The sequence below is a fragment of the Westerdykella ornata genome (assembly GCF_010094085.1).
Source record: "Westerdykella ornata strain CBS 379.55 unplaced genomic scaffold EI97scaffold_6, whole genome shotgun sequence".
Classification (NCBI taxonomy): Eukaryota; Fungi; Ascomycota; class Dothideomycetes; order Pleosporales; family Sporormiaceae; genus Westerdykella; species Westerdykella ornata.
The window spans coordinates 812,739-835,685 of record NW_022986856.1 but is presented as its reverse complement, the minus strand read 5'-3'; the positions used below and the strand labels follow the sequence as shown (position 1 = coordinate 835,685).

Below are 22,947 nucleotides of genomic sequence, written 5' to 3'. Positions count from 1 at the left end.
GCAGAGTGTTCGCGCCCGATTTTTTATGTTTCTTAAAGAATTCAAAAGAGATTTCCCACCTGGGCAGGTCACAAAAGCACGCGGTTTCTACTTATGTCCCCTGTACTAAGCATGACCAGGCACGTACTTCACAGCACGCCTGCGTGCCATTTGGCACGACCTCGACGCATCAGATCGGCTTCAAAAGTAGCGCCGAGTGTCTACAAACGAACGGGCGGGGTGCATGAACACAGTAGACGACATGTTTGCGGGGCACTCAATCGCAACACCACGAATACATCAGGAATACACACGTTTGGTCTTGTGCCATCTTGCCTCATTCCACCGTCCATTCGTTCATCTTCTTCATGGTGCGCATCGACAGCTTCAAAGAGGCTTCTGAGGCCTTCAGGGCCCATCTCCCTGACCTCTCCACTGACCGCTTCACTACCGCCGCCCGACAAGATGTCTACGAGTACGCCCGCTTCTTCAAGGAAAATCATGCTCCTCCATGGCTTTTCGAATTGACCCAGGCATGGGAGAAATTGTATGCTGAACCCTTCAAAAGTGTCACAACCGACGGTGTCGTGCGAGACGGGCTGTTCACGGTGCAGGATGAGGGCCTGGATATCCAAACAGTCGCCAACGCTGCTGAGGAGCTCCTCGGAAAATTGGATTCCGAGCAGAAAGACAAACTGCAGTATCCAGTGACTGCTAGAGAATGGCGAGCATGGTCGAATCCAGAGATATTGCTCAGACCGTTTGGCTTGCGCCTAGAGGAAGGTCCGTGCCAATCGTCTCCATTCTACATAGACAGTATACTCTAACGCGCCACGGGCAGTTCGCGAACCCATCTGTGAAGCGATACTACGTCTGATCGAGTCCTCCCTGTCGCAAGAGGGCTATCAAAAAGCATTAGGCGCAATGCGCATCAACCACTTCTTGGGAGAGATTGTGAAGCTTCCTCGCATCATGAACCAATTCTCATACAACTTCCTCCTCTTCGGTTCCCCTTCAGCGCTGCCCTCGTCACCGTGGGGCTGGCTCCTGTACGGCCATCACCTCTGCCTGGCTGTCTTCTTCCGAGGACCTCAAGTCGTCATAGCGCCGACATTCACGGGCGCAGAACCGAACATCATCGATGCCGGCGAATGGGCCGGAACAGAGATCCTGCGCAAAGAGGGAGACCTCGGTCTTAAATTCATGCAGAGTCTCCTGTCCGAACAGCAGAAACGTGCACAGACATACGAGCTACTGAAGGATCCGGCAATGAAGCAGGACGGCGACCTGCTGACGGATCGCTGGAACCGGGACGACCAACGCCATCTGTGCGGCGCCTTCCGCGATAATCGCATCGTCCCTTATGAGGGTATAACCTGTTCCTCGTCGGAGCTATCCGAGGAGCAACAGAACCTGCTCTTGGAGATCTTGGAAGAGTTCATCATCTACCTCCCGCCCAAGTCCCGAGCTCTTAAACTGGCCGAGATACGAAAGCACCTCGACGAGACGTATTTTAGTTGGATTGGCCGCTATGGGGACGACGATCCTTTCTACTATCGCATCCAGAGTCCCGTCATCCTCGCCGAGTTCGACCATCATTCTGGTGTTTTCCTGTCGAATACCGAGCCTGCGAAGTTCCACACGCATACCATCGTCAGAGTGCCGAATGCGGGCGATTATGGTCAGGCGATCCGCGAGCCACAACATAGGCTGTGAAAATTGTTTTAAGTGATTCTCATTTTCATGTACTGTACGAAGTGTATTGTGGTTGATTATGCTGAGACACGGTGCTCTCAGACCCGTTGCAGGCAACGACAGGGTATAATATAAACGAAATTCGATCTATGCGGGATATCGACCGCTATATGACAAACGATGATGACGAGTTGGAAGCGGAATAGAGCGGAAGGAGTACGCTCGAGAGGGGTAGGAAATGGAGGAGCCGAAGAACGCAAGAAAAGATATGCTGCCCTCTGAAACTCTCTTATGACGTTGAGGAGTTTCATGTAGGATATGGAGGGAAAGGAAAGAGGCCTTGGGAGGACTTGCGCCACATCGGTAGTGATGGATGGAGTATTTGGATAGCTCAGAGAAGCAAACTGAAAACCAGACCCAGGCCAAGCGAGGTCAGCAGCATCGCCAGCGGTTTCCTTTTTGACCTCTCTGCCGATGACGAAGGTGCAGATGCTGCGACTGGACCAGATCGGGAGGGATTCTGTGTTGAACGAGAGGCTGAAGCAGTCGTCCTGGTACCGTCACCCTCAACGGACCTTGTGATGGTATAACCCCAACGATCCGTCGTGGGGGGAGGTAATGTTGTGATCGCAGCCGCCGGAACCGTAACATCCACCATTGGTATATCAGGATGGGCGGTCTGAACCCACAAGCACGTGGGGGTCTCAGTGCGCGTCCAATCCGCCCATCCTCCTGTCGCATCCCCACTCGCACTCTCGTAGGTGGCCAGATATAGCGCGGCATTCTCGGTGTTCGTAGCAGCCAGACTGGCCAGCGGCGTCGGCTTCAGTCCGTACTCGCAACGCGTGTAATCCGTCTCAATGGGCATGATGCCGCCCGGGAGGAGCTGTCCGGCCTTCCTGCAACACACGAGATTCTCGATATCCAGCGGGTACTGGGACATGTTCCGGGGCGCCATGGAGAACAGGTTGTCCGACGTGTCGATGATGTTGCCGTCGCAGCAGAGGGTTTGGAAGTCGGATTTTTGCTGGCCTCGTGTTGAGTTTGCGCATTCGTTGTATTTGTAGGGGGTCTCGTCGGCGCCCCAGAAGTCGAGCATGTCTTGTATGCACCAATCTGGGCCATTGGATAGGGGGCCGGATGGGATTGCGGTGGTTATGGAAGACATGGTAGAGCACTTTTGGTGGGTTCGAGGATAGGTTGCGACGGAGTGATGAACGTGGGTTTGAGAATCGAGAGGGACACAAAATGTTAAGGGTGGACTGGACAGGGGGCACTTGTGGTTTGCAAACTTTGGGCGATCGATAGCGACGCGCTCATTGGTCGATCTGGCCGTTGTCGCTAACGCTCGCGTGGCTCCCACGTGCACTTGTCTAACCGATTCGGGCTACTATGCAAATTGGCCCAGCATTTGAGAAGTCTGTTACCAAAGGTAATCCTCCGTCGCCTCCTCGCAGTAATTTCATATTCATCCCCTCACGCGCATTGTTCTGTTTTGGGAGGGATTGCCAATACCGCAGGGTTCTGTCATGCCGTGTAGGACCGGTATTTGCCAAAAGTTGCTGGCGGATGATGGGAGGCACAAGTGATTGTTATATACACTTCCGGCCCTACACAGTAAGGTACACGACTCCCTCTTCAGCGGAATGCGGCATCGGCCCCTTGGTATCCATACTGTTAGTCCATTGTTTCGTGGATACATATTGTTTAGGACATGATGAGTCTGCCGCGGTAAAGGGGAGGACTTCTGATTCCAGCTCTGACGTCATCGATCTGAGTTCGTGACCGCACCTGCGTTTCCAGGGTGCGGAGCGGGTACGGATCTACAACTCCCTTGATACCATTATACCGTACATACATACGCGGGACATTAAATATCCCTCGATGCCCATTTATACATACAACCGGGAAAGGCGCCAACAGAGTCCTCGCATCCGTGAAAACACAATGCAGAATTCAGTGCCACCAAGAGGGACGCCAGGTGGGCGAGATTTGACTGCTATGCGTACATCCACGGGGTATATGCCGGTATGTTCCATGCCGCAGGGAGGCCAAGGCGCTATTCTCCTTGCGAAGAATGGCTAAGATAGGACCTGGCGTAGATTGACGACTATGGGCTCATTGGGAACATGAGAACATGTGCTTTGGTGGCGACGGATGGAGGCATTGATTTTATGTGCTGGTAAGCAGTAGCTTTCCTCCTTATACAGGGCCAGGACTGTGTCTAATATGGATGCACGAGGCCCTACTTCGACTCTCCGTCAGTCTTCTGCCGCATCTTGGACAAGGACAAGGGCGGCCATTTCACCATCAGCCCCGGCGAACCAGAGCTCTGTACAACCAAGCAACATTACCTTCCCGCAAGTAATATCTTGGAAACGCGATATCTAAAGGAGGAGGGTGTCATGAACGTGGTCGACTGTACGTGGCCTATGAGCTTAAACCCACGAGAACATCACCCGGATCTTGCTGAGTGGTTCTCTAGTTTTCCCACGACCAAACAACAAGGCCTTGGACGCCGAATACCACGCCAACGTGCTTGCCAGCGACTTTACAGGCACCGTCCCGGACCGCCCCGATTTGAAGAAATGGTTGGTGCGAAGAGTCGAGTGTTTGCGCGGCCAGGTGGACGTAGACATTGAAGTGCTCCCAGCCTTCAGTATGTCCCACCCGCGTCCTCCTTCTATTGACACCACCCACCAAATCTAACTTTGCACAGATTATGCTCAGGACAAGCACACCACAGAGGTGTGCAAAGAAGGAGCCGTGTTCCGATCTGCAAACCTATCTTTGCAGCTTAATGCGACAATCGACTGTGGCGACGAAGAAGAACAGATGACTTGCCCGGTGGTTATTTTTCAGCGAGCTTCCCTGGGTTCACCACTCGGTGATGGCATCACGGCAAACTTCCGCCTCTATGAAGGGCAGGCCGTTTCCTTTATCCTCCGAGATGCGGGGGAAGACGACATCGAGCAGATCAACACCGCACTGCTGGATGAACTCCAGCTTAGTACGCAGAAGTATTGGAGCAGATGGATTAGTCAAAGCAAATATAGGGGTCGATGGGAGGAAGTAGTGACGAGGAGTTTGTTTTTACTCAAGCTGCTTACCTTCGAACCCACAGGAGCCATTTGTGCCGCACCTACCTTTTCCTTGCCCGAAAGGATCGGAGGTAAGAGGCATGATGGAAATATCGAGGACTCATCTAATCAGACGTTCAGGCGCACGCAACTGGGACTACCGCTACTCGTGGGTGAGAGACGCATCCTTCACTATCTACATTCTCCTCCGCCTCGGGTTCAGTGTCGAGGCAGAGGCGTATACGAGTTTCATGTTTCAGCGCGTGAAGGAAGTGAAGAAGAAACACGGCGCACTGCCTATCATGTTTACCATCTGGGGTGGAACCGACATTCCAGAAGTCGAGCTTAACCACTTGGACGGCTACCGAGGCAGCCGGCCCGTCAGGATCGGAAACGGCGCCGCTTTCCATACGCAGCTGGACATCTACGGCGAACTGATGGACGGAATCTATCTCGCCAACCGATTTGGCAAGCCGATCACGTATGACCAGTGGCTCCTTATTCGCGAAATTGCGGACCACGTCTGTCGCATCTGGAAGGAGGAAGACATGTCCATTTGGGAGGTGCGCAGCGCGAAACAGAATTTCGTCTATTCCAAGATCATGCTCTGGGTCGCTATCGACAGGGCGCTGCGGTTGGCGGACAAGAGGAGTTTTCCCTGTCCGAACCGTGCGGAGTGGTACCGGATCCGCGACCAGATATGCGAAGAGGTCATGGAAAAGGGGTATAATACAAAGATGGAATGCTTTGTTCAGAGCTATGAGTCAAACACCGTTGTAGACTCGGCTGTGCTGATCGCACCGTTGGTCTTCTTCATCGCGCCCACCGATCCACGCTTCCTGAAGACGTTGGATCGCATACTACGACCGCCGGAGAAAGGAGGCCTTACCAGCACGGGGCTCGTGTATCGATACAATAGCGAAAGCATCGATGATGGCGTGGGCGGCTTGGAAGGCGCCTTCAGTCTGTGCACTTTCTGGCTTGTTGAGGCGTTGACAAGAGTACGTACTCGTCGCCTTGATCTCTCTCATATGGTGCTTCGTCTCTAACAACATGGCAGGCCGGCGGTTATGAGCCAAAGTACCTCAGGCAAGCCCTGACGATTTTCGAGAACGCGCTCAGCTTTGGTAATCATCTGCACATCTTCTCCGAGGAGATTGCGCGGTCGGGCGAGCAGTTGGGGAATACGCCTCAGGCGTTCAGTCATTTGGCGTTGATATCCGCTGCGTTCAACTTGAATCGGACTCTGGATAATGCCGATAGAAGGTAGAGATATGCGACTAGTCGTTGGTCATATGCTATCTTAGAGCTTAGTAGTGAGTGCGAGAATTCTAGCGCTATAGACAAGTATTATTAAAAACTAAGCGTCCAAGTATATGTTAGGTACTGGATAGTATCTTAAATCTAGGGTAGGCTTTGCTGCAGCATCGAGAGAACCCTTGGAACGACGTCCGCCACGTTCCATATCCCATTGTTTGTCGTTACGGCACTGGCTGGCAACTTTCAATATGTACATTTGTATGTGCTACTTTATCGCCTCGAGTCCTTGTTTCTATGATAATACTGCGCTCGGTAGGGTAACTCAGGTTGTTGACTCGCTAATTCCCGTTCAATATATATAGGCAAAGACAACCTTGTTCCATGCATCTCCTCTTCCCCACTGGATTCGGCACTCATACCCATCTGCCGGCGTGTGGGGAAGTGGGCCAGAGCTTGCTCTACACAATATACTCTATGGTGAATTGAGCGTTTCATACGGGAAAATAGAAACGGGTCTCGTGGCAGAGGAAGGCTTAATCTATCAAGCCGTGCTTCAGATTAATCCTGCGTATAGCTTAATTTGACCAAGGGCCACCCCTTCTCGAGGGGCATCTGTTTCTACGTATATACCATGGCCACCGACCCCCTTACTCAATGTGCAGTTCAACAACCAGCATATCCGTCCGCATCTGAACATCGAGCCGGCAGCAATCATACCATTCGAACATGTTCGCGGCATCACTCCTCACGCTAGCGCTTGCGGCGACTGGCCTCTGCCAGGTCACAGCTCCAGAAGGTTACCGCACGGTATACATCACCTCGATGGTGGATGCGAAATTCGTCGTGGTTCCGAAGGCGCCTGTGAAGAACGGGACAACTTTGGTCGTGTGCGTACCCCATCCAGCCCTTCTTCCACTGGAACTTTAAGAGTGACATGGAAAACTGACAAATATTTTCCCACCAGCCAAACACGCACCAACAAGGTCGACCAACAGTGGTACATCAAAGCCAACAGCACCAAAATCCAACTAGCAACCACAAACTTCTGCCTCGATGGTGGGCCCAAGAGTACGTTCGGCCGCATACCCCTCTCTCCCCGTCCCCGTCTGCAGCGGTACCCGCATATATATGATATATCCCGAACTCACCAAACACCTATAACCAACAGGCAACTGGAAAGACATGGCCAGCATCTACCTAACCGACTGCAACGAAACCAGCGACTCGCAGAAATGGTTCGCCATGGCCGACGGACGCATCGCCATTGAGAAGTCGCCCGCGCCGCGTACGTCATCCACTTCCCCTACCCTACCCTACCTGCCACCTTTTCGCGGACGATCTCGTTAAAGCTGACCGAGTTGACCTAGAGCAATGTATCGATCTTCAGTACATGCGTGCTACGCAGAACAACCCGGTTGGTTTCTATTCGTGTGCGGGGCTGGGGAATACGGGCGCCAAGGATAAGGGGATTAATTGGCCGCTGGTGGATGTTACGACGGCCTGAGTGACGTTTTGTGAATGGGATAGCTGTAGATAAGTGATGCCCTAGGACATTGAGGGAATCACCCGCATTTAGGTACCTGCGTTGAAACAAGTATTCGATACTGATAGATCTACCTTGCACTACCTAAATATTGAGACGTAGGCTTATTACCTAGCTGGATACTCAGGTAAACAACTTTTACAACGGAAAGTAGCCTATTTTAGTAAATACAACAGTAATTAAACCTGTAACTCTCCTAATGCTACTAAGTGAGTTTACTACTGAACTATTATAAAAGACCCTTAGGGTAGCTGCATCTATCGTGGCCTAACGACGCAGTACCTCGTTCCTCCCATGCTTGATTTACTCGCCTTCTTGTCGCCTTCAATTTGCCCTGGTTTGAAAGTGAGCTCCATCTCCCGTTTGAGATGAAGAGAAAACAGCTTCTCACACTTGGCAGTACCAGTGAACTGCGCAAGTCCTCGTATGACTCTAGCCCGTACAGTTTCTCGTAGAATCGCCACATCTGGCGCGCTCTGTGACGCATCTGAATCCGCCCTCTGCCGACATTCGAAGCACCCCATAACACTCACGGTCGGCTGGTTACTTAGTAGCATAGGTTGGTTCGTTGGTAAATCCAACTTGCGCAACGCACCCGAATGTGGAAAATCGCGAAGGGACTGACTGGTAATCTGGAAAGCCCATCGTTCATATAAGGTGGTATTGCCGTTATGTACGAGCCAAATCATAAAGGTACTAGATTGGACGGTACGGGGTACCTCGTCCGTAAGCCATATCGCGGGTAACGTTCACGCAAGACCAAACGGAAACATTACCTCGACTATTAGGGCGGCAAACTAACCTCCCGCCATCATAGCATTTTACTGAGGCGCCAACGCCTGGTAAAGTCTACAGAAAATAAAGATTCATGAGTATATGCATACATCATTACATCGTCTCACATAACAACCTCAACCTTTATCCCTCATATAGCACCCCCCCACCCCCAGCCCCTCTAACCAAACCCAAATCATACGTCCCCTCCGGATCCTTCCCCTCCCTATAAATATACTCCCTCGTCTTCTGAATCCGATGCTTGACCTCCGCAAGCAGCGGCACCAACCTCACCCTCACCTGCTCATTCACCCTCGCTCCACCCCGCAGCGCATACTCCATGACATGATACCGCGAGACATGATTCAACAGCATCATATCGAACGGCGTCGTCGTAGACCCCTCCTCCCTATACCCCTCAACGGTGATACGATCCGCGCCATGGCGCGCAAACAGCAATCCCTTAAGCTCCGTCGCATAGCCATGGTAATTGAAATGGACGGCCCGATCCGGCGTGAACAGGGCGTCGAAATCCTGCTTCGTCAATGCATGAGGATGGATGCCTTCCGTCTCAAGCACCATGAGGTCCGTGACGTTGCAGACGCGCACGCGAAGTTCGGGCGCCAGGTCGCGGAGGAGCTCGGCGGCCTTGACGACTTCGAAGGTCAGCTCTGCGCCGACGCCGACGAGGACGACGTCCGGGTTTAGGCCTTTGTCTGTGCTGGCGAATTCCCAGACGGAGGCGCCGGCTCGGCAGTGGGCGTCGGCTTCCTGGGGGGAGAGGAAGACGGGGCTGGGCTGCTTGGAGCCGACCATCAGGTTGATGTAGTTCTTGGAGCGGAGGCAGTGGGCGAGGGTGGACAGGAAGCAGTTCGCGTCCGGTGGAAGGTAGACACGTGCAGCGGTTGGCTTGAGGTCGAGCACGGCGCCGATAAAGGATGGGTTTTGGTGGCTGAAGCCGTTGTGCTCTTGCCTCGTCCAGGTTGACGTTTCGATATAGTTCAGACTGCCCACTGGACGGCGCCACGACGTCTCTTGAGCCTGGGTACTATTAGCATCGCGTTTAACGCAGGAAAAGCACAAACAATACCATTTTTCCAAATTTGGCATATTGGACCATCATCGTGTGGACTATGCCCAGGAATGACTCGTACGAGGGAAACAAACCGACACGGCCTGTCAAAACATATCCCTGGAGGAATCCCTGGCAGGTATGTTCCGACAGTATCTCGATGACGCGACCACCTTGCGCGTTCGAGTATTGATCCCACTGAAAGTTTCGACCCGTATTGTTGAAGACGGCGTTCAACTTGTTGCTGACAAGCTCATCCGGTGAGAAGATGCGCAGTGTGCGAGGGTTGGCTTGGAACGCTCTGTCCATGAGCTCGCCGCAGCGTTGCATCGAGGAGGCTTCGGTCCCTTTCTCTGCGGCCAACGGCATCCAGTCTGGGACCTCGATCCCAAGGTATGGATCATACGTCTCCTTGAGCTGTCCCATTTTCTTGGCGTCGTCTGCGGGAATCACATCGAGTATGCGCTCGACCGGTGTTCCATCCTCTTTGAACAGCTCCTCGGGGCCATACGACTTAAGCCAGGCCTGTAGATCCCTCAGATGCTGCTTGTCGGACTTTGCCTTCGTCAAGGGCACCTGATGGGCGTGGAAGGATCCTTCAACAAACTCGCCGTCCACCTGCTTCGGGCAACCCCATCCCTTGGGCGTTCGCAGGATAATGACGGGCCACCGAGGTTTCATGATCGGATTCCCTGACCTCGCCGCCGACTGGATCTTTCTGATCTCGGTGACTGCCCACTCGAGCGAGGTGGCCATGTCTGCGTCGATATCTTCCAGATCCTCTATGAAGCGGGGTTGATACCCATAACCCGTGAAGAGAGCCGTAAGTTCCTTGTCGTCCATGCATCCGTAGATGGTCCGCTCGCTGATCTTGAAGCCGTTGACATGAACGATGGGGATGACGGCGCCCGACTCTGCAGGATCGATGTACTTGTAGCCATGCCATGCAGCGGCGGTAGGACCCGTCTCGGCTTCACCGTCACCAACCACACAGGTTACGATGAGATCCGGCTTGTCCATGACGGCGCCGAAACTCACAGAGAGAGCATATCCCAGCTCCCCTCCCTCGTGAATGGCACCAGGGGTCTCGGCATTGATGTGGGATGGCGGTCCACCAGGTGTCGAGAATCGGGTGATTAGGTTGTGCAATCCGTCTCGGGTTCGACTATACTCTGGCAGGAATTTGCCCATGGAACCTTCCAACCACAGAGAAGCTAGGATGGCTGGAGCGCCGTGGCCGGGACCAACGACGTAAATCATGTTGAGGTCATGCTTGTGGATGAGGTAATTCAAGTGGGCGTAGACTAGAATCAGACCGGGACATGTTCCCCAATGTCCTGTATGGCATTAGCAACTACGACTATAATCAACATATCGAGTCTCTTACCCAGTAACCGAGGCTTGATATCATCGAATGTCAGATCCCTATCCAGTAACACATTGTCCTTCAAGAAAATCATGGCCGCTGCAATGTACGATGCCGCGCGCCGGAACGCCTGTATGGATTCCAAATCATGATTAGATTGTGTGTTCTTTTCCAACTTGACACTGAGCGACAGGATGTCGTCCGGTATGTGCGAGGGCGTTGCCTCTGGGTTTGGGCGATCAATCACTTCGCCTGGCATTTTTGATGTACCGTGTAAACGGACGACTTTGAGTAGTAGTAACGAGCGAGGGAATACACCGACTTTTAATTGCGAGTGGAAAACGGCTAATCACCGCAAGAAAATCTATCTTGTTGCACGCATGATGCTCAGTCCATGCTACCGCGCTGTTGACTGAGAGCGTGACGTCACGCCATCGCGAAATAGATCGCCAATGGCAACCCCACCATCAGCACGTTGCGTAGAGCAAAGAAAGATGGAGAGAGTAACGATGCGCCATGATCGCCCGTGTCTATCATCCGTTTTAACCGCGGGCGACCCTCACGCCATCTTATATATCGGGGAATGCTCTAAAGGACGGCATGGACCGAAGCTGCCACTAGTGTTTTTTGTTTGGACTGGAGAAACCCCGAGCTGTCCGCCGCGCGGGAACACTACAAATCATCATACCGTCACTAGGTAGAGCCAAGTCCACGTGTTGAAGCCAACTACGTTTCTCCTGGAGCTAGAGCAACTACATCCCATCCCTCAATACCACTCAGTCAATAACAGCAATCGCAATTCGACGTTTTGCTTCTCATAACCTACACTGTCCTGTCCCCCCTTCTCCATCTCGATCGAGACAAGAAAGAAGAAGAAAAGGAAGCCTGAGCAGTCTCCCCTCACCATCCCAGCATGCCCGAAATCATCCTCTCCGTCAACGCCGGCTCCTCGAGCGTCAAAATCTCCGTCTACGAAACCAACTCGTCCGCCACCACGCCCGTGCAGCTCGCCGAAGCCGTCGTCGAAGGCCTCACAGCCCCGCCCGCGAGACTAAACTACTCGCGCGGAGACCACAGAACCAAAGGGCAAGAACTGGAACACGTGTCGACACAGCAGGAAGCATTCAGACATATACTCGACCATCTGGCACGTGACGAGGGCCTGCCGCAATTGAGGAAGAAGGAGGATATCCATTTCACTTGCCACCGGGTAGTCCACGGAGGGGATTTCCCACACAGCCAGGTCATTGACGACGACACGTACCATCGGATTGCCGAGCTGAGCGACTTGGCCCCTCTGTAAGCTCCCAGGTCTGCATAGATAGATGGGCACATTTTGAGACTGAACCCTCCCTCCCAGACACAACGCCCCGGCCCTCTCCATCATCGAAGCGACCTCCAAACTCCTCCCCACAGCCATCAACATCGCCTTCTTCGACAGCTCCTTCCACCACACGCTCCCCGCGCACATCTCCACCTACCCGATCGACCAGACCGTCGCGCGCAGGAATAAACTCCGCAAGTACGGTTTCCACGGGATATCGTACCAGTTCATTACGTCGGCCGTCGCGCACCATCTCAAGAAACCTACGGACGAGCTGAACATTATTGCCCTGCATCTCGGCAGTGGCGCTTCGGCGTGCTGCATCAGGAAGGGCGCTTCGTACGACACGAGCATGGGATTGACGCCTTTGGCGGGACTACCAGGCGCGACGCGCAGCGGGAGTATCGATCCGAGTCTCATGTTCCACTTCACGCACAGCGCTGGCAGCCTGTCGCACGAGAGCACCGCCACCATGCACATCACGCAGGCGGAGGAGATTCTGAATAAGCGGTCCGGGTGGAAGTCGTTGACGGGGACGACGGATTTCGGGAAGATTAGCGCGGGGGAGAGGGACGAGGATCGACTGGCTTTCGATATCTTTGTGGATCGGATTCAGAATTACGTGGCCCCGTATTTTACGAAGCTGGATGGCAAGGTGGATGCTCTGGTTTTTGCGGGAGGCATTGGAGAGAAGGGGGCGAAGTTGAGGGCGGCTGTGGTGCAAGGAGTGAAGTGCTTGGGCTTTGAGCTGGATGAACAGAAGAATGAGGAGCCTGGAGAGGACGTCGTGGTGGATATTAGCAAGGATGGGGCGAGGTATAAGACACTGATCTGCCGGACGGACGAACAGTTGCAGATGGCGAGACGAGTGTTGGAAGAACCGGAGAGGTTTGAGAGAGGACGGCGTGAGAAGGCGAAGTAATTGGGGGACTCAATGGGTCCAAAGGCTCATGAATTTTCTGATTCGCCGTGAAGCTGGTTACTTTGGCACCTTCAAGCATCAAAGAAAGGCGCATCCCGTCGACACAGTTGCGTTGCATGTGATTCCTGGGCACCTGCATATCCCTCCCTGGTTGTCCAGAACCCGGGATCGCAAACCAAAGCCACGCTCAATTTCCATGAGACCGCCAAGGCCTAATATTTGAACCATATTCGCCAAGTTGTACGGAAGTGGAACCCATTTTCCTGGCCGCTGACGGCAGTTAAACAAGTATATTGGTGTCAGGGCCGGTGTCCAACGACTGAAGGTTCAGTTTGCCGGAAATCGGAAATAGAATGTTGCTGTGCACGTGTTGGAGCAAAAAACAGGTGAAGGCACTCAGCCATTCTTCGTTAGATCTTGCAAAGAGTCTGCAGGGACTCTTTGGTCGACTGGTTGGTCTCCTTCACCAGGTTGATGATCTGCTTGAACCTGTCCAGAGTCAGTCGAGCACGAGGAAACATGGACTCACGGCATCTGCAGTAACATACTCGGGCAATCCGGCGTCGCCAACGCATTCATAGAGCCAACTCTCACTGGTGGTGACTATGACACCCTCTCGTCGCAGGCGAGCCAGAGCAATAGGAACTTCCTCCTTGTTGCAACTACTGACACCATCGGCAATCACGTAGACCTTGTGTCCCGCATCCAGCAGATCCAGGGCCGTTTGAGTCACCTAAGTTGAGTAAGTCCGCTGCTGGAACGGTACGAGCATTCATCTGGGCCAGGCGTACGCAAATGTGGGACTCGATACCGACGATCACACACGAAAGTTGTTGTGTGTTCAAGGATGCAATGCCTTGGCGGACTTCGGGAGTGCTATACGAGGCATACTCTCAGCCATTGCTCGAGTACAAAGCCTGGGAAGGGCATACGCACAGCATGGAGAAGAGAGTCTTATCGGCATGTACGACCGTCTTGACCCCATCCGGGGAGTCCAAGCCCAGCTCCGCGCATGTCTCGCCCAAACGCGCCTTGTTCTGAGTCGTTGCGAAAACGGGAATGTTGAGGATCTGGCCTGGGGTTCGCAGTCAGTACATGCGAGATGGGATGAAAGCGACGAGGTGGAAGTCGGAATTGGAGTCACATACTGGCTTTGAGCAATTTCCGTGTTGTGGCGACTACTTTGGGGAATTCATGTATAGCCGGGCGGAACTTCTCCTGCAAATCGCAGATACTGAGAGGGAGTGAGCTGGCGAAGGGGAGCGCGGAGCGGTGGTTCCATACAAGAGGGCGGGATTAGCTAGATGGCGGTGAGCAGGCGGGGCGGCGGCGTAAAGTGAGGGTGAGTGAGGCGCGTACTGATGCGTCGCTGTGTCATTGTATTGACCTGTCTGCGTAGCAGGGCTGGTGGAATGGGCGAACGAGTAGACAGAAATGGGAGCGATGTTCGCAGCCTGGACATTTATTTCGAGGGCGGATTGCGGGGAGGCGGAGAGCCGCGGCTGGACGGGTCCAACGATGTCATCCCAAGTCGATAGCCGGCGCTAGACCTCAATCGTCTGCCGACAGAGAGGTCACGTGCTCTGAATTCAGACCACCTGCACAAAAGGTAGTGTTAGATGGCCGTTCCCTTGGAGAGACTCTAGTGGCTGGGTGAATGCCCGGCATGGCCCCATTACCATACTGTATCTAGCTCGTGTAAATGATTGAAAAGTCGAAGAGGTCTCTTGGACAGGATACGCCCGACTGATATGCGGAGTGCACTGTGGTATTGATCCTTTATACCTTTTCCTTGCAATCTAGGATGGAGGCTCCCACGTGGCCTCGGGCCTCGTTTCCAAATGACGGTGCTTTGTGCCATCTATGTTCTCGTACCTACCTGGCAGTGGATGCTTAGGAAGGACATATGGCCAGTGAGGAGGTTCTCGTATACGCGGGCTCCGTTGTCTGACGGGTTGAAACTCAACATGCTCCCTTCCACGGCCAGTGCAACGCCGTTCCGAAGTCAGGTCCTCGAGGTGAGGTCAGCAAAGGCCGAAGCGGCGAAGAGGACGGCATTGGGTGGTTGCCGACGTCCACACTGGACATGGCGGGCGGCATTCCCTTGTCTTTCCAAACGGACTCCTTTCAGCGACACAAGGCTCTCGCAGAAGGTGGGAGGAAGGGTCGTCGCTGGGGCTCAACCTGGATACCACACACGTTTGGTTGGCTTCCCTCGTGATGAATATGGATTGCGGCCCGTCGGCGACCACCCTCACACACGCACACAGCCTGACGAAAGGGCATCTGGTAGAGAATAGATAGGGAGCCACCTAGCTTGAATCAGCAACTGTGGGCAATTGTGGCAGCAACTCGGGCGAGACACGACCCAGCAGCCAGAGGGTGAATGTTCTTTGTTATTCCTCAGGTCCCTCAGTCCCGCAACTCAAGTCCCTCCTCTCGCCGCCCGATCGGTCCTAGCGCGCGGGCTCGTGCACAGCGAACATTAGGAAAGGGCAGCGGGCAACCACACGTTAAGTGGGAACCAAAGGAGAAGCGACGAACTGCGACTGCGACTGCATCTCTGTCTCCGTCTCTCTCTCTTTCTCTCTCTTCCTTCTCTGCATTCGCCCACCCTTCCCTCCCTTTCTCCGCCCCTTCACCCCACTCCCCCCAGCCCAACAAAGTCCTTTCGAAAGACCGCCGCAGTGTCTTCATTGTCCACCGTCCTCTCTGCCGAACACCCTGCCTCGTCCCACTCGTCTCGTGTGCCTGGGAGAGCGCCCCTCGCACCGTCGAATCACCAACCCGCCGCTAAACCGGAACCCTTCTCACGTCACGTCCCGACTCCCCCACAGAGCGAATCCACGGCATTGCTCTCCTTCTCGTCGTCCTTGAGCGCCCTCGCCTCAAGACGCACCAGACACGCCCTGGCCGTTTCATTGCTGGCCTTGCCACGCTACCACGCCCTCACAATACCATCATCACAACTCCCTGTAACGCCTCAGCAAGCCCCTCTCCCCCGACCCTCCGTATCCTCCACTGTTTTGCCGGCCGCACAATTTTATGGGCGATCCCCGTCACTCCAAATCGCACCCTGTCCATCCTTATAACACACATCTTTCCGCTATTTATTCGCAGCCTTCTCAATTCTCTCCCGTGGACCCTCGCCGGTCCCAGTGGCTTCCATTGCCCCCGTCCTTCTCTGCTCCGCCGCACGCCGTTCTCCCCCAGACCCCGACGTACCTTCTGCTCCATCCAGCCTTCGCCCGTAACCGCGGTTACCTCTTCCACCCCGCCTCCCCACCCCTTGCCAGCTATCCCGCCGTCATCGTGTCTCCGCACCACGTCCTCCCGACCAGCGAGAGGGATCACTCCCATCCCGCCGTGAAGACCTCCTTCACCTCATCTACCTCGGCGCCCACATACCTCCATGAGAATACCCCCACGTTGCTCGGCGCACAAGACAGCGCCCCGTCGATGACGTCCAACGGCGTTGGAACCGTGGCTCACATCAGGCGAGACGAAAGAGTGCCAATGCATTCCCGAAGCCAGAAGCGGCCTTCCTTGGTCTCCCAGCACTCCAACTCGGTGCCCTCTACGCCGCTGCAGCTCGCTCGACAGTACGAGTCGCGCTCGCGGTCGCCCTCTCCCAATGGCGGCTTGGGCAGCCACTCCCCCCGCTCCGTATCGTCAGAGGCGAATGGCGCCATGCCTACTCTTAGAGCCCCTCGGCCGAACAGCTGCCGGTTCGAGACGAGCGCAGCATTCGGTAGGAGACGAATGCCGTACACGTCGTCGGACATTCTGGAGATGCCCAAGGAGGAGCCCAAAAAGACCCTCGATCCACATGAGGATGAAAAGTTGAGTGGCGATATGAGGGAGTTGTACGACCGGTTACTGCCCAGTGAGGACGACGCGGAGAGGAGGCGGGCGTTTGTGAAGAAATTGGAAAAGATCCTTCACACCGAGTTTCCTGGAAACGAGTTCAAGGTCCATGTTTTTGGCTCCTCTGGCAACATGTTGTATACGAGCGAAAGCGACGGTGAGTTTCCTAATCTGACCTTGTCCACCTCCCACCCATAGTGACAACCCATGCAGTGGATATCTGCATCCAGACGCCGATGAAACGGCTTGAAGAGATGCACATGCTGGCCGAGGCGCTCGACAAACGTATGTTCCCAATGCACGTCAACCCTGTTCTACCCAATGCTCACAACACCTGCACAGACGGAATGAAAAAGGTCGTCTGCATCCCACAAGCCAAGGTGCGCATCGTGAAAATGTGGGATCCAGAGCTCCGCTTGAACTCGGACATGAATGTAAACAACACGCTTGCCTTGGAAAACACGCGCATGATCAAGACGTATGTACAGATCGACGAGCGCGTGCGTCCTCTGGCCATGATCATCAAATACTGGGCAAAGCAGCGTATCCTGAATGATGCTGGTAAGTCAAGTACCCACCTAGCATGTCAAGGCCGCTTCTTACGCAATTGTCGCAGCAACGGGTGGTACCATCAGCTCGTATACATGGATATGCATGATCTTGAACTTTCTTCAGACGCGGGATCCCCCCATTATACCCTCTTTACACAAGCTGCCCTATCGTAAAATCGACGAAGCAACAGGCAAGCCTTCCGAGTCCGAATTCGCCGACGACCTGGAGAAGTTGAAGGGGTTTGGAGACAAGAACAAGGAGTCGCTTGGCCAGCTATTGTTCCACTTCTTTCGGCTGTATGGATATGAGTTGGACTACGAGAAGCGCGTGATTTCCGTGCGTGAGGGTCGGTTGCTGACAAGAGAGGAAAAGATGTGGCACCTTGTGAGCCTAAAAAAGGAAGCCCGGAATAGGTTATGCGTCGAGGAGCCTTTCAATACCGAACGGAACCTCGGAAACTCGGCGGATGACTTCGCCTGGCGGGGCATCCACTTGGAGCTTCGGCGTGCATTCGATCTTCTTGCGGACAATGGCCAGCTAGCCAAGGCTTGTGAGCAATACGAATTTCCCAATGAGGAGAAGACAACCATATTCAAGAAGCCTGCTCCGACGGTAAAGCCGGTGCTGCAGACTGCGCCCAGCGTGCGTTCGGGCCGCGGAGGATCCAGCCAGCGAGGAAATCGTGGTGGACCGCATCAAAGAAATACCTACGGACCTCCCCGGAGGGCTTCCAGTGGCGCGTCCTTTGGTGCTCATCGACCGCCCTTCCTCGCCGGCAACCCAATGTCTCTTATGGAGTACGCTCTCCCTCCCCGTGGACATAACGAGCAGCTGCATGATCAATTGATGAACCAATACCTTGCCCTTGAGATGCAGTCCTTCAACCTGAGGGCTCAGTTTCAGGCGCAGCGCTCTCATCACCAACATCAGCAACAGCAGCAGCAGCAGCAGCAGCAGCAGCAACAACAGCAACAGCACCAACAGCAACAACAGCAGCAGCAGCAGCAGCAACCACCGCAGCAGCAGCATGCTCGCGCCGCTCAGCCGCAAGCTCATGCCCTTGCCCAAGGCCAAGACCAATCACAAGTGCCTGGTCATAACAGACAGGGAGCTCTGAATGGCTCATCGCAACATTCTCCCTTCGTGAACGGTCCTTCTAGTCCTCAGATACCGGATTTGACCGGACACTCATTTCATCCGCAATATCTATATCCCTTTCCAGCCCAGTTTGACCCTTCCCAGTTCATTGGAGCTGTACCGCAGGACGGACCAAGGACCAATCCATCATCTCCATCGCTGAACAACAGTCTCCCGCGAAGAAGTGTCCACCGTATCTCAAACGCGAGCGACTCGGGATCGATCCGCTCACAGTCGCAACCGGCGCGTGGTGTACCACAGCCGCAGCCGCAGCCGCATCTCCTTCCTACCTACCCTCCGTTGCCACAATATATCGATCCTTCGCTCTATCCCAACTATCCCATCCCTCGATCTACGCAGGAACCTACAGGGTCGTTAGCCGCCTCGGAGCCGTCATATAATCCCGTAGCTGCTTATCAAGAGACTGCCGCATCCCTGGATCAAAGCATACCCAAAGAGTATGTAGGGTATCATGTTGCAGAACAGCCTGAAGCTCGCGCCCAGCCGCATGTTTCCAGCTATTCTGTACAGCAGATACCCAGCTACCAGGAACTTGTTCAGCGACGCACGCGCGCACCACCTGAGATCACACAGCCGCTCCTGAATACGGCTCTACGAAGGATTTCACGGTCACCTTCGCCTCTCGGTGCACATGCGCGCAGTTACTCGACAGGCGTCACACCTCCCTCTGTTGCCAGTCAACGCAAGGATAGCAGCGACCCAGCTATTCTCCCGAGGGATGATGGCCCTTTGATTGTCAATGGTTCTTTCCCAATACGCGAGGCGAGGAGTCAAAGTGACACGATGGAGGCGTTTCCCACCTTTGACACCTCACATTCACCTTCCCTCGGTATGTGCGCTGGCAGCAATCCCTTTGGGAACTATGGCATGGTCTCCGCAGCATATGACCCGCAGAGCCTTCCAGAGGCCTACCAAGAACATGGCATCCCTTTCAACCTGATACATCCAAGTACATGGCATGGAAATATGGATGGCAGCAGGCCAGAGGGAGTGAACGGATTATCCCTTGTCCAAAGCGGTGAACTTCAGCCCCCCTCGGCGGTAGAAGAGAGTTGGATGAACTCAGCATCACGCAAAGATGAAAGTAAAAGCCCAAAAGACACGTCACCGGTCAGTCTGCCTTCTCCACAAGCGCAACCTGTCAGGTACACGAATGGGTTGAACCGTCTCGAAACCGACAGTGTGCCCAGAGACTCGCCACAGGAAATTGGATCCGCTGGCGGGCCGCTACTTTCACCAGTGTTTGAGGCCCGCACCCCCTCGCCTACGGCAAATCGTCACCAGGACCGCCGAATGCTTGCGAATGGTAACAAGTCTACACCTGGAGAGAAGGAGGAGCAGTTACAGCAGCCGCCACAGCCGCCACCGCAGCTCCCCGGCCCTTTGCAAGCATCTGGACATGCTGGACCACCAGGTCAGAGCTCTAAGGACAATGCTAAGGCCACCCAGCACAGAGGTGCCACGCAGGCGAACGAAAAGCACAGCAAGCCAGCTGCGGGGACGACGGGTGCGACTACAGGTGGCTGGCAAGCAACCAGGAAGTCAAAGAAGAAGAAGGGGGGAAGTAAGGCTGGCGAACCTCTCCCACCGAACGCAGCAGACCGGAAAGGTGGATAATATTCGCACCTAGATCTCTAGCCCCAGAAACCATGCCCTCTGGCTGTTGCTGGCTTGGCCGCCATGATAGCATTCGTTGGGTCTTGTTGGATAGCTTGCTGCGGCGTATACACGCTCGTCGGTGTTGGATTGATGCAATCGTGTGTGTTCAGGCGAGAGGGCGACTGTGTGAGTGATGGAGCACGGGCAGGACCGGCCCACCTGCTCGGAGTTCGAAGGGCAGCAGACCTTGCAATGCTGACAGCTTATGGCCACGATCGCATGGCCTTGTTTCTTTTCTTGATTCACATTGCGTCGGATTTGATTTGCATTGTGCGTGCGGCAATCGATATATCGGCATGAGCGGAGTTTCCTCATTTATCATTTCATCATTGTTCTACCTGCGCTGGTTTTCCAACATGTATGCGTTCGGCGCACCTGTGCGAGTATTACCGGCTCGATGCTCGGAAAGCCGGGCTGGACTGATGAAGGGGGATCATTTGTTTGGTTTCAACTCGGGGGTCGGCAAAACAGGGTTCTTGCCAGGACCGCATTGTTATGTTTTGGTTGTTGATGTTGGCAGCGAAAGCGAAGCGAAGCGAAACAGAGCAAAACGGATTTCACGATAGGAGCAGGGAGCGAAGACGGTTGGTTGGTCGGTCGGCACCCACATTTGCATGCATAGATAGAAAGAAGAAGCCGCGTCTTTTTTGCTGGTCTGAGCACGTTGTTTTTTGTCCCTTCGATGGTTTGTCGCGAGCGAGGGAGATTGGGGCCGTTTTCTGATAGAGCGGAGTGAGTGTTGCATTGAGTGTGTGGTTTCTGTTCCTTCTTTAGAGCGAAGGAATGCAGGGATGCATGTATGCGGGAGTTGGGAATGGAATGTTGACTGTATGCATACCCCGACGATGATTAGAGAGCGTCTTGTACGGAAGTGACATGTTACATGCGAACAACGAGAGTGTGCCATCGGATTAACTGGCTGCAGGTGGGTAGGTGTATGTCCACCGACAATCACGTTTATGAATTGCAATCCTGCCATGTCCTACAAGCTGACGCAAGCTGTCCATGCTCTTCGTATCTATCTAGCTACTAAGTCACCATAGGGGGGGCATGATTCCGGGCCTCGAGACGGCGAAGTGCAAACGGAAACGGAAACGGAAACTTTTCTCAGCTATATGCAGTGAGTGTCTTCCTTCTACTCACGAGTGAGCACTGAGCAGTGCGAGAGGATAGTGTGGTGGGTTAGCTGTGGCCTGAGCTGTTGATGGAGTCTAGGAGTCCAGAGTGTGACTGACGTCGGGCAGTTGCAGTCTCGTTTTGGTGGATGAAAGCAAGTGTGTTGTTGGGGTGCGGTTGTGTTGTTTGGCTGCGGAGGGTATTTGCTGGAGGGGAATGGTAGATGACTATGTATATGGGTATGTGGCGTTTGAGACGGATGTGAGCGCAAAGCATGACCCTCGTCTGGTGCCCCTTCCCGAGGACAACAAGGCTGTGGACCATTTGGACGGCTTCAAGGTGATGGCCACATGACAATTATTCGAAGTCTCCTTACTGGATAGCTCACTTTACGGAACGCCGCACGTGTTATGAAGTTACTTCATCCAGGAAAAGTCTGATTGAAATGATATAGTTGACTATATGCACAGATTATCAGATGTTGGTCTAATTGATGACACTTCGAAAGGGTTTACATGCCTTTACAAGTTGTATGCTTGTTACTTGAGCATATCACATATGGACACTCGAGTTTGTGTTAAATCTGAAAAGCATGCCATTTCCTCAAACGAATCTAAGGAAAGGAAGATATGTAGGATATCTGTTAGCAATCTACATCTCTATACACTTAGCTGTAAGCCCACCGGACAGGTGGAAGGTGACCGACAAATGTCTAATGCGCTCTATCAAACAATACATCTCTTCTGTGTCTGCAGTCGTTTTGCCGTTCCTCACGCTGATTGGGAATGCATCGACGTTCTGAATCGCCAAGCTCCCCAATGGGTACATAGGTAGTATCTAATCGACTGAGACTAAGCTCGAAGTACTTATTTTATTGATCGAGGCTAGCCTATGGGGCGGAATCTTGGCAGGCACCTTTTACCTGTGGTTGTGCAACTTCCCCTCTTTCCTTCTATATAGATTAGGGTAGACTCCGCACGAGACATTGGGAGTGGAAAACAAGCCGATGGTCGCCAGAAAGACAAGAAGTCAGCCATGACAACACCCAGCCCGTCTTCAGCCAACAATGGCTCTTCTAGGGCAGGACGAGCCATCCAAGCTCTCCCCTTACTCTTCCTCTCCGTCCTAGCCTTCTACAACATGGACATCCTGCACCTCATGCTCGCCCCGAACCCCATCCAGGACGGGAAAATCACCTACAGCCCGACCAGGTCCGTAACACTTCCCGAGAAATTTCACCTCATCCCCGGTGTGGATCCGGTGATTAGGAATGTGGTGACGGGATTTGCGCCGTCGACATTGGAAGAGGATAAGCCGAGTGCGTGGCAGATGGTTGTGTTTCTGAGTGATTGTGGGTTGTTGCATTTGTTGTGGTGCTTGGAGGGGGAGAGGGGGGCGAGTAGAGGGGGACCGGCGGGATTGTAAGTTGACTGTTCGTTTGTTTTGGATATCTCTTGTTTCTACATCACAGTACATCATAATTGTTCTCTAGTTTTCTTAGAAGGTTGGGTATATTTTCTTTCCAAAACAAGTTGTGGGGCGTTTTCTCCTTTTTTTTTTTTTTTTTTTTTTTTTTTTTT

The 22,947-nt window shown here is 53.7% G+C and overlaps 9 protein-coding genes across 9 annotated transcripts in view; 6 read left to right on the top strand and 3 right to left on the bottom strand.

The window, feature by feature from the left end:
- The first annotated feature begins 166 nt into the window (after positions 1-166).
- On the top strand, positions 167-1,880 carry EI97DRAFT_280982 (uncharacterized protein). The gene is made up of 2 exons (XM_033794360.1): positions 167-762; positions 821-1,880. Exons 1-2 carry the CDS (start codon positions 348-350, stop codon positions 1,693-1,695), a joined length of 1,290 nt encoding a protein of 429 aa, XP_033655549.1. The 5' UTR covers positions 167-347; the 3' UTR covers positions 1,696-1,880.
- Positions 1,881-2,065: 185 nt separating this feature from the next.
- On the bottom strand, positions 2,066-2,842 carry EI97DRAFT_441283 (uncharacterized protein; the record flags this gene model as incomplete). The annotated part of the gene is made up of 1 exon (XM_033799689.1): positions 2,066-2,842. The coding sequence occupies one exon, from the start codon at positions 2,840-2,842 to the stop codon at positions 2,066-2,068; it is 777 nt and encodes a 258-aa protein (XP_033655548.1).
- A 240-nt stretch (positions 2,843-3,082) lies between these two features.
- EI97DRAFT_281099 (Six-hairpin glycosidase) lies at positions 3,083-6,459 on the top strand. Its single transcript, XM_033794362.1, has 9 exons — positions 3,083-3,702; positions 3,777-3,856; positions 3,917-4,095; positions 4,160-4,333; positions 4,394-4,846; positions 4,896-5,755; positions 5,815-6,070; positions 6,120-6,272; positions 6,377-6,459. Exons 1-7 carry the CDS (start codon positions 3,559-3,561, stop codon positions 6,022-6,024), a joined length of 2,100 nt encoding a protein of 699 aa, XP_033655547.1. The 5' UTR covers positions 3,083-3,558; the 3' UTR covers positions 6,025-6,070; positions 6,120-6,272; positions 6,377-6,459.
- Positions 6,460-6,740: 281 nt separating this feature from the next.
- EI97DRAFT_449399 (uncharacterized protein) lies at positions 6,741-7,518 on the top strand (the record flags this gene model as incomplete). The annotated part of the gene is made up of 4 exons (XM_033800214.1): positions 6,741-6,901; positions 6,979-7,082; positions 7,183-7,299; positions 7,382-7,518. 4 exons carry the CDS (start codon positions 6,741-6,743, stop codon positions 7,516-7,518), a joined length of 519 nt encoding a protein of 172 aa, XP_033655546.1.
- An 829-nt stretch (positions 7,519-8,347) lies between these two features.
- Positions 8,348-11,377, bottom strand: EI97DRAFT_432091 (D-xylulose 5-phosphate/D-fructose 6-phosphate phosphoketolase). Its single transcript, XM_033798087.1, has 3 exons — positions 10,791-11,377; positions 9,422-10,740; positions 8,348-9,372 (listed from the first exon to the last, which is right to left on the bottom strand). Exons 1-3 carry the CDS (start codon positions 11,026-11,028, stop codon positions 8,476-8,478), a joined length of 2,454 nt encoding a protein of 817 aa, XP_033655545.1. The 5' UTR covers positions 11,029-11,377; the 3' UTR covers positions 8,348-8,475.
- A 199-nt stretch (positions 11,378-11,576) lies between these two features.
- Positions 11,577-13,192, top strand: EI97DRAFT_280904 (acetate kinase). The gene is made up of 2 exons (XM_033794359.1): positions 11,577-12,068; positions 12,130-13,192. The coding sequence occupies exons 1-2, from the start codon at positions 11,683-11,685 to the stop codon at positions 13,013-13,015; spliced, it is 1,272 nt and encodes a 423-aa protein (XP_033655544.1). The 5' UTR covers positions 11,577-11,682; the 3' UTR covers positions 13,016-13,192.
- A 233-nt stretch (positions 13,193-13,425) lies between these two features.
- EI97DRAFT_457232 (Isochorismatase hydrolase) lies at positions 13,426-14,393 on the bottom strand (the record flags this gene model as incomplete). The annotated part of the gene is made up of 7 exons (XM_033800798.1): positions 13,426-13,504; positions 13,564-13,748; positions 13,807-13,891; positions 13,952-14,090; positions 14,164-14,249; positions 14,300-14,315; positions 14,375-14,393. 7 exons carry the CDS (start codon positions 14,391-14,393, stop codon positions 13,426-13,428), a joined length of 609 nt encoding a protein of 202 aa, XP_033655543.1.
- Positions 14,394-15,936: 1,543 nt separating this feature from the next.
- On the top strand, positions 15,937-20,378 carry EI97DRAFT_280717 (uncharacterized protein). Its single transcript, XM_033794358.1, has 4 exons — positions 15,937-17,039; positions 17,096-17,167; positions 17,225-17,443; positions 17,499-20,378. The coding sequence occupies exons 1-4, from the start codon at positions 16,061-16,063 to the stop codon at positions 20,207-20,209; spliced, it is 3,981 nt and encodes a 1,326-aa protein (XP_033655542.1). The 5' UTR covers positions 15,937-16,060; the 3' UTR covers positions 20,210-20,378.
- A 1,949-nt stretch (positions 20,379-22,327) lies between these two features.
- The window catches only part of EI97DRAFT_500213 (uncharacterized protein), a 1,874-nt gene continuing 1,254 nt past the window's right edge, over positions 22,328-22,947 (top strand). The window contains exon 1 of the mRNA XM_033802651.1: positions 22,328-22,788. Coding sequence (XP_033655541.1) covers positions 22,403-22,788 — 386 coding nt within the window. The 5' untranslated portion in view covers positions 22,328-22,402. The remainder of the gene's footprint in view (positions 22,789-22,947) is intronic.

What these genes read in the sequence shown, in the direction of transcription:
- EI97DRAFT_280904 (XM_033794359.1), top strand. Translation starts at nt 11,683, where the DNA reads ATGCCCGAAATCATCCTCTCCGTCAACGCCGGCTCCTCGAGCGTCAAA. An exon ending in CTGAGCGACTTGGCCCCTCT is followed by an intron (nt 12,069 to 12,129) that starts GTAAGCTCCCAG and finishes CCTCCCTCCCAG; the next exon opens with ACACAACGCCCCGGCCCTCT.
- EI97DRAFT_280982 (XM_033794360.1), top strand. Translation starts at nt 348, where the DNA reads ATGGTGCGCATCGACAGCTTCAAAGAGGCTTCTGAGGCCTTCAGGGCC. An exon ending in TGGCTTGCGCCTAGAGGAAG is followed by an intron (nt 763 to 820) that starts GTCCGTGCCAAT and finishes CGCCACGGGCAG; the next exon opens with TTCGCGAACCCATCTGTGAA.
- EI97DRAFT_281099 (XM_033794362.1), top strand. Translation starts at nt 3,559, where the DNA reads ATGCCCATTTATACATACAACCGGGAAAGGCGCCAACAGAGTCCTCGC. An exon ending in GGCATTGATTTTATGTGCTG is followed by an intron (nt 3,857 to 3,916) that starts GTAAGCAGTAGC and finishes TGGATGCACGAG; the next exon opens with GCCCTACTTCGACTCTCCGT. An exon ending in TTGTTGAGGCGTTGACAAGA is followed by an intron (nt 5,756 to 5,814) that starts GTACGTACTCGT and finishes ACAACATGGCAG; the next exon opens with GCCGGCGGTTATGAGCCAAA.
- EI97DRAFT_432091 (XM_033798087.1), bottom strand. Translation starts at nt 11,028, where the DNA reads ATGCCAGGCGAAGTGATTGATCGCCCAAACCCAGAGGCAACGCCCTCG. An exon ending in TATCAAGCCTCGGTTACTGG is followed by an intron (nt 10,741 to 10,790) that starts GTAAGAGACTCG and finishes AATGCCATACAG; the next exon opens with GACATTGGGGAACATGTCCC. An exon ending in ATGCCAAATTTGGAAAAATG is followed by an intron (nt 9,373 to 9,421) that starts GTATTGTTTGTG and finishes AATAGTACCCAG; the next exon opens with GCTCAAGAGACGTCGTGGCG.
- EI97DRAFT_280717 (XM_033794358.1), top strand. Translation starts at nt 16,061, where the DNA reads ATGGGCGATCCCCGTCACTCCAAATCGCACCCTGTCCATCCTTATAAC. An exon ending in GTATACGAGCGAAAGCGACG is followed by an intron (nt 17,040 to 17,095) that starts GTGAGTTTCCTA and finishes CAACCCATGCAG; the next exon opens with TGGATATCTGCATCCAGACG. An exon ending in GCGTATCCTGAATGATGCTG is followed by an intron (nt 17,444 to 17,498) that starts GTAAGTCAAGTA and finishes CAATTGTCGCAG; the next exon opens with CAACGGGTGGTACCATCAGC.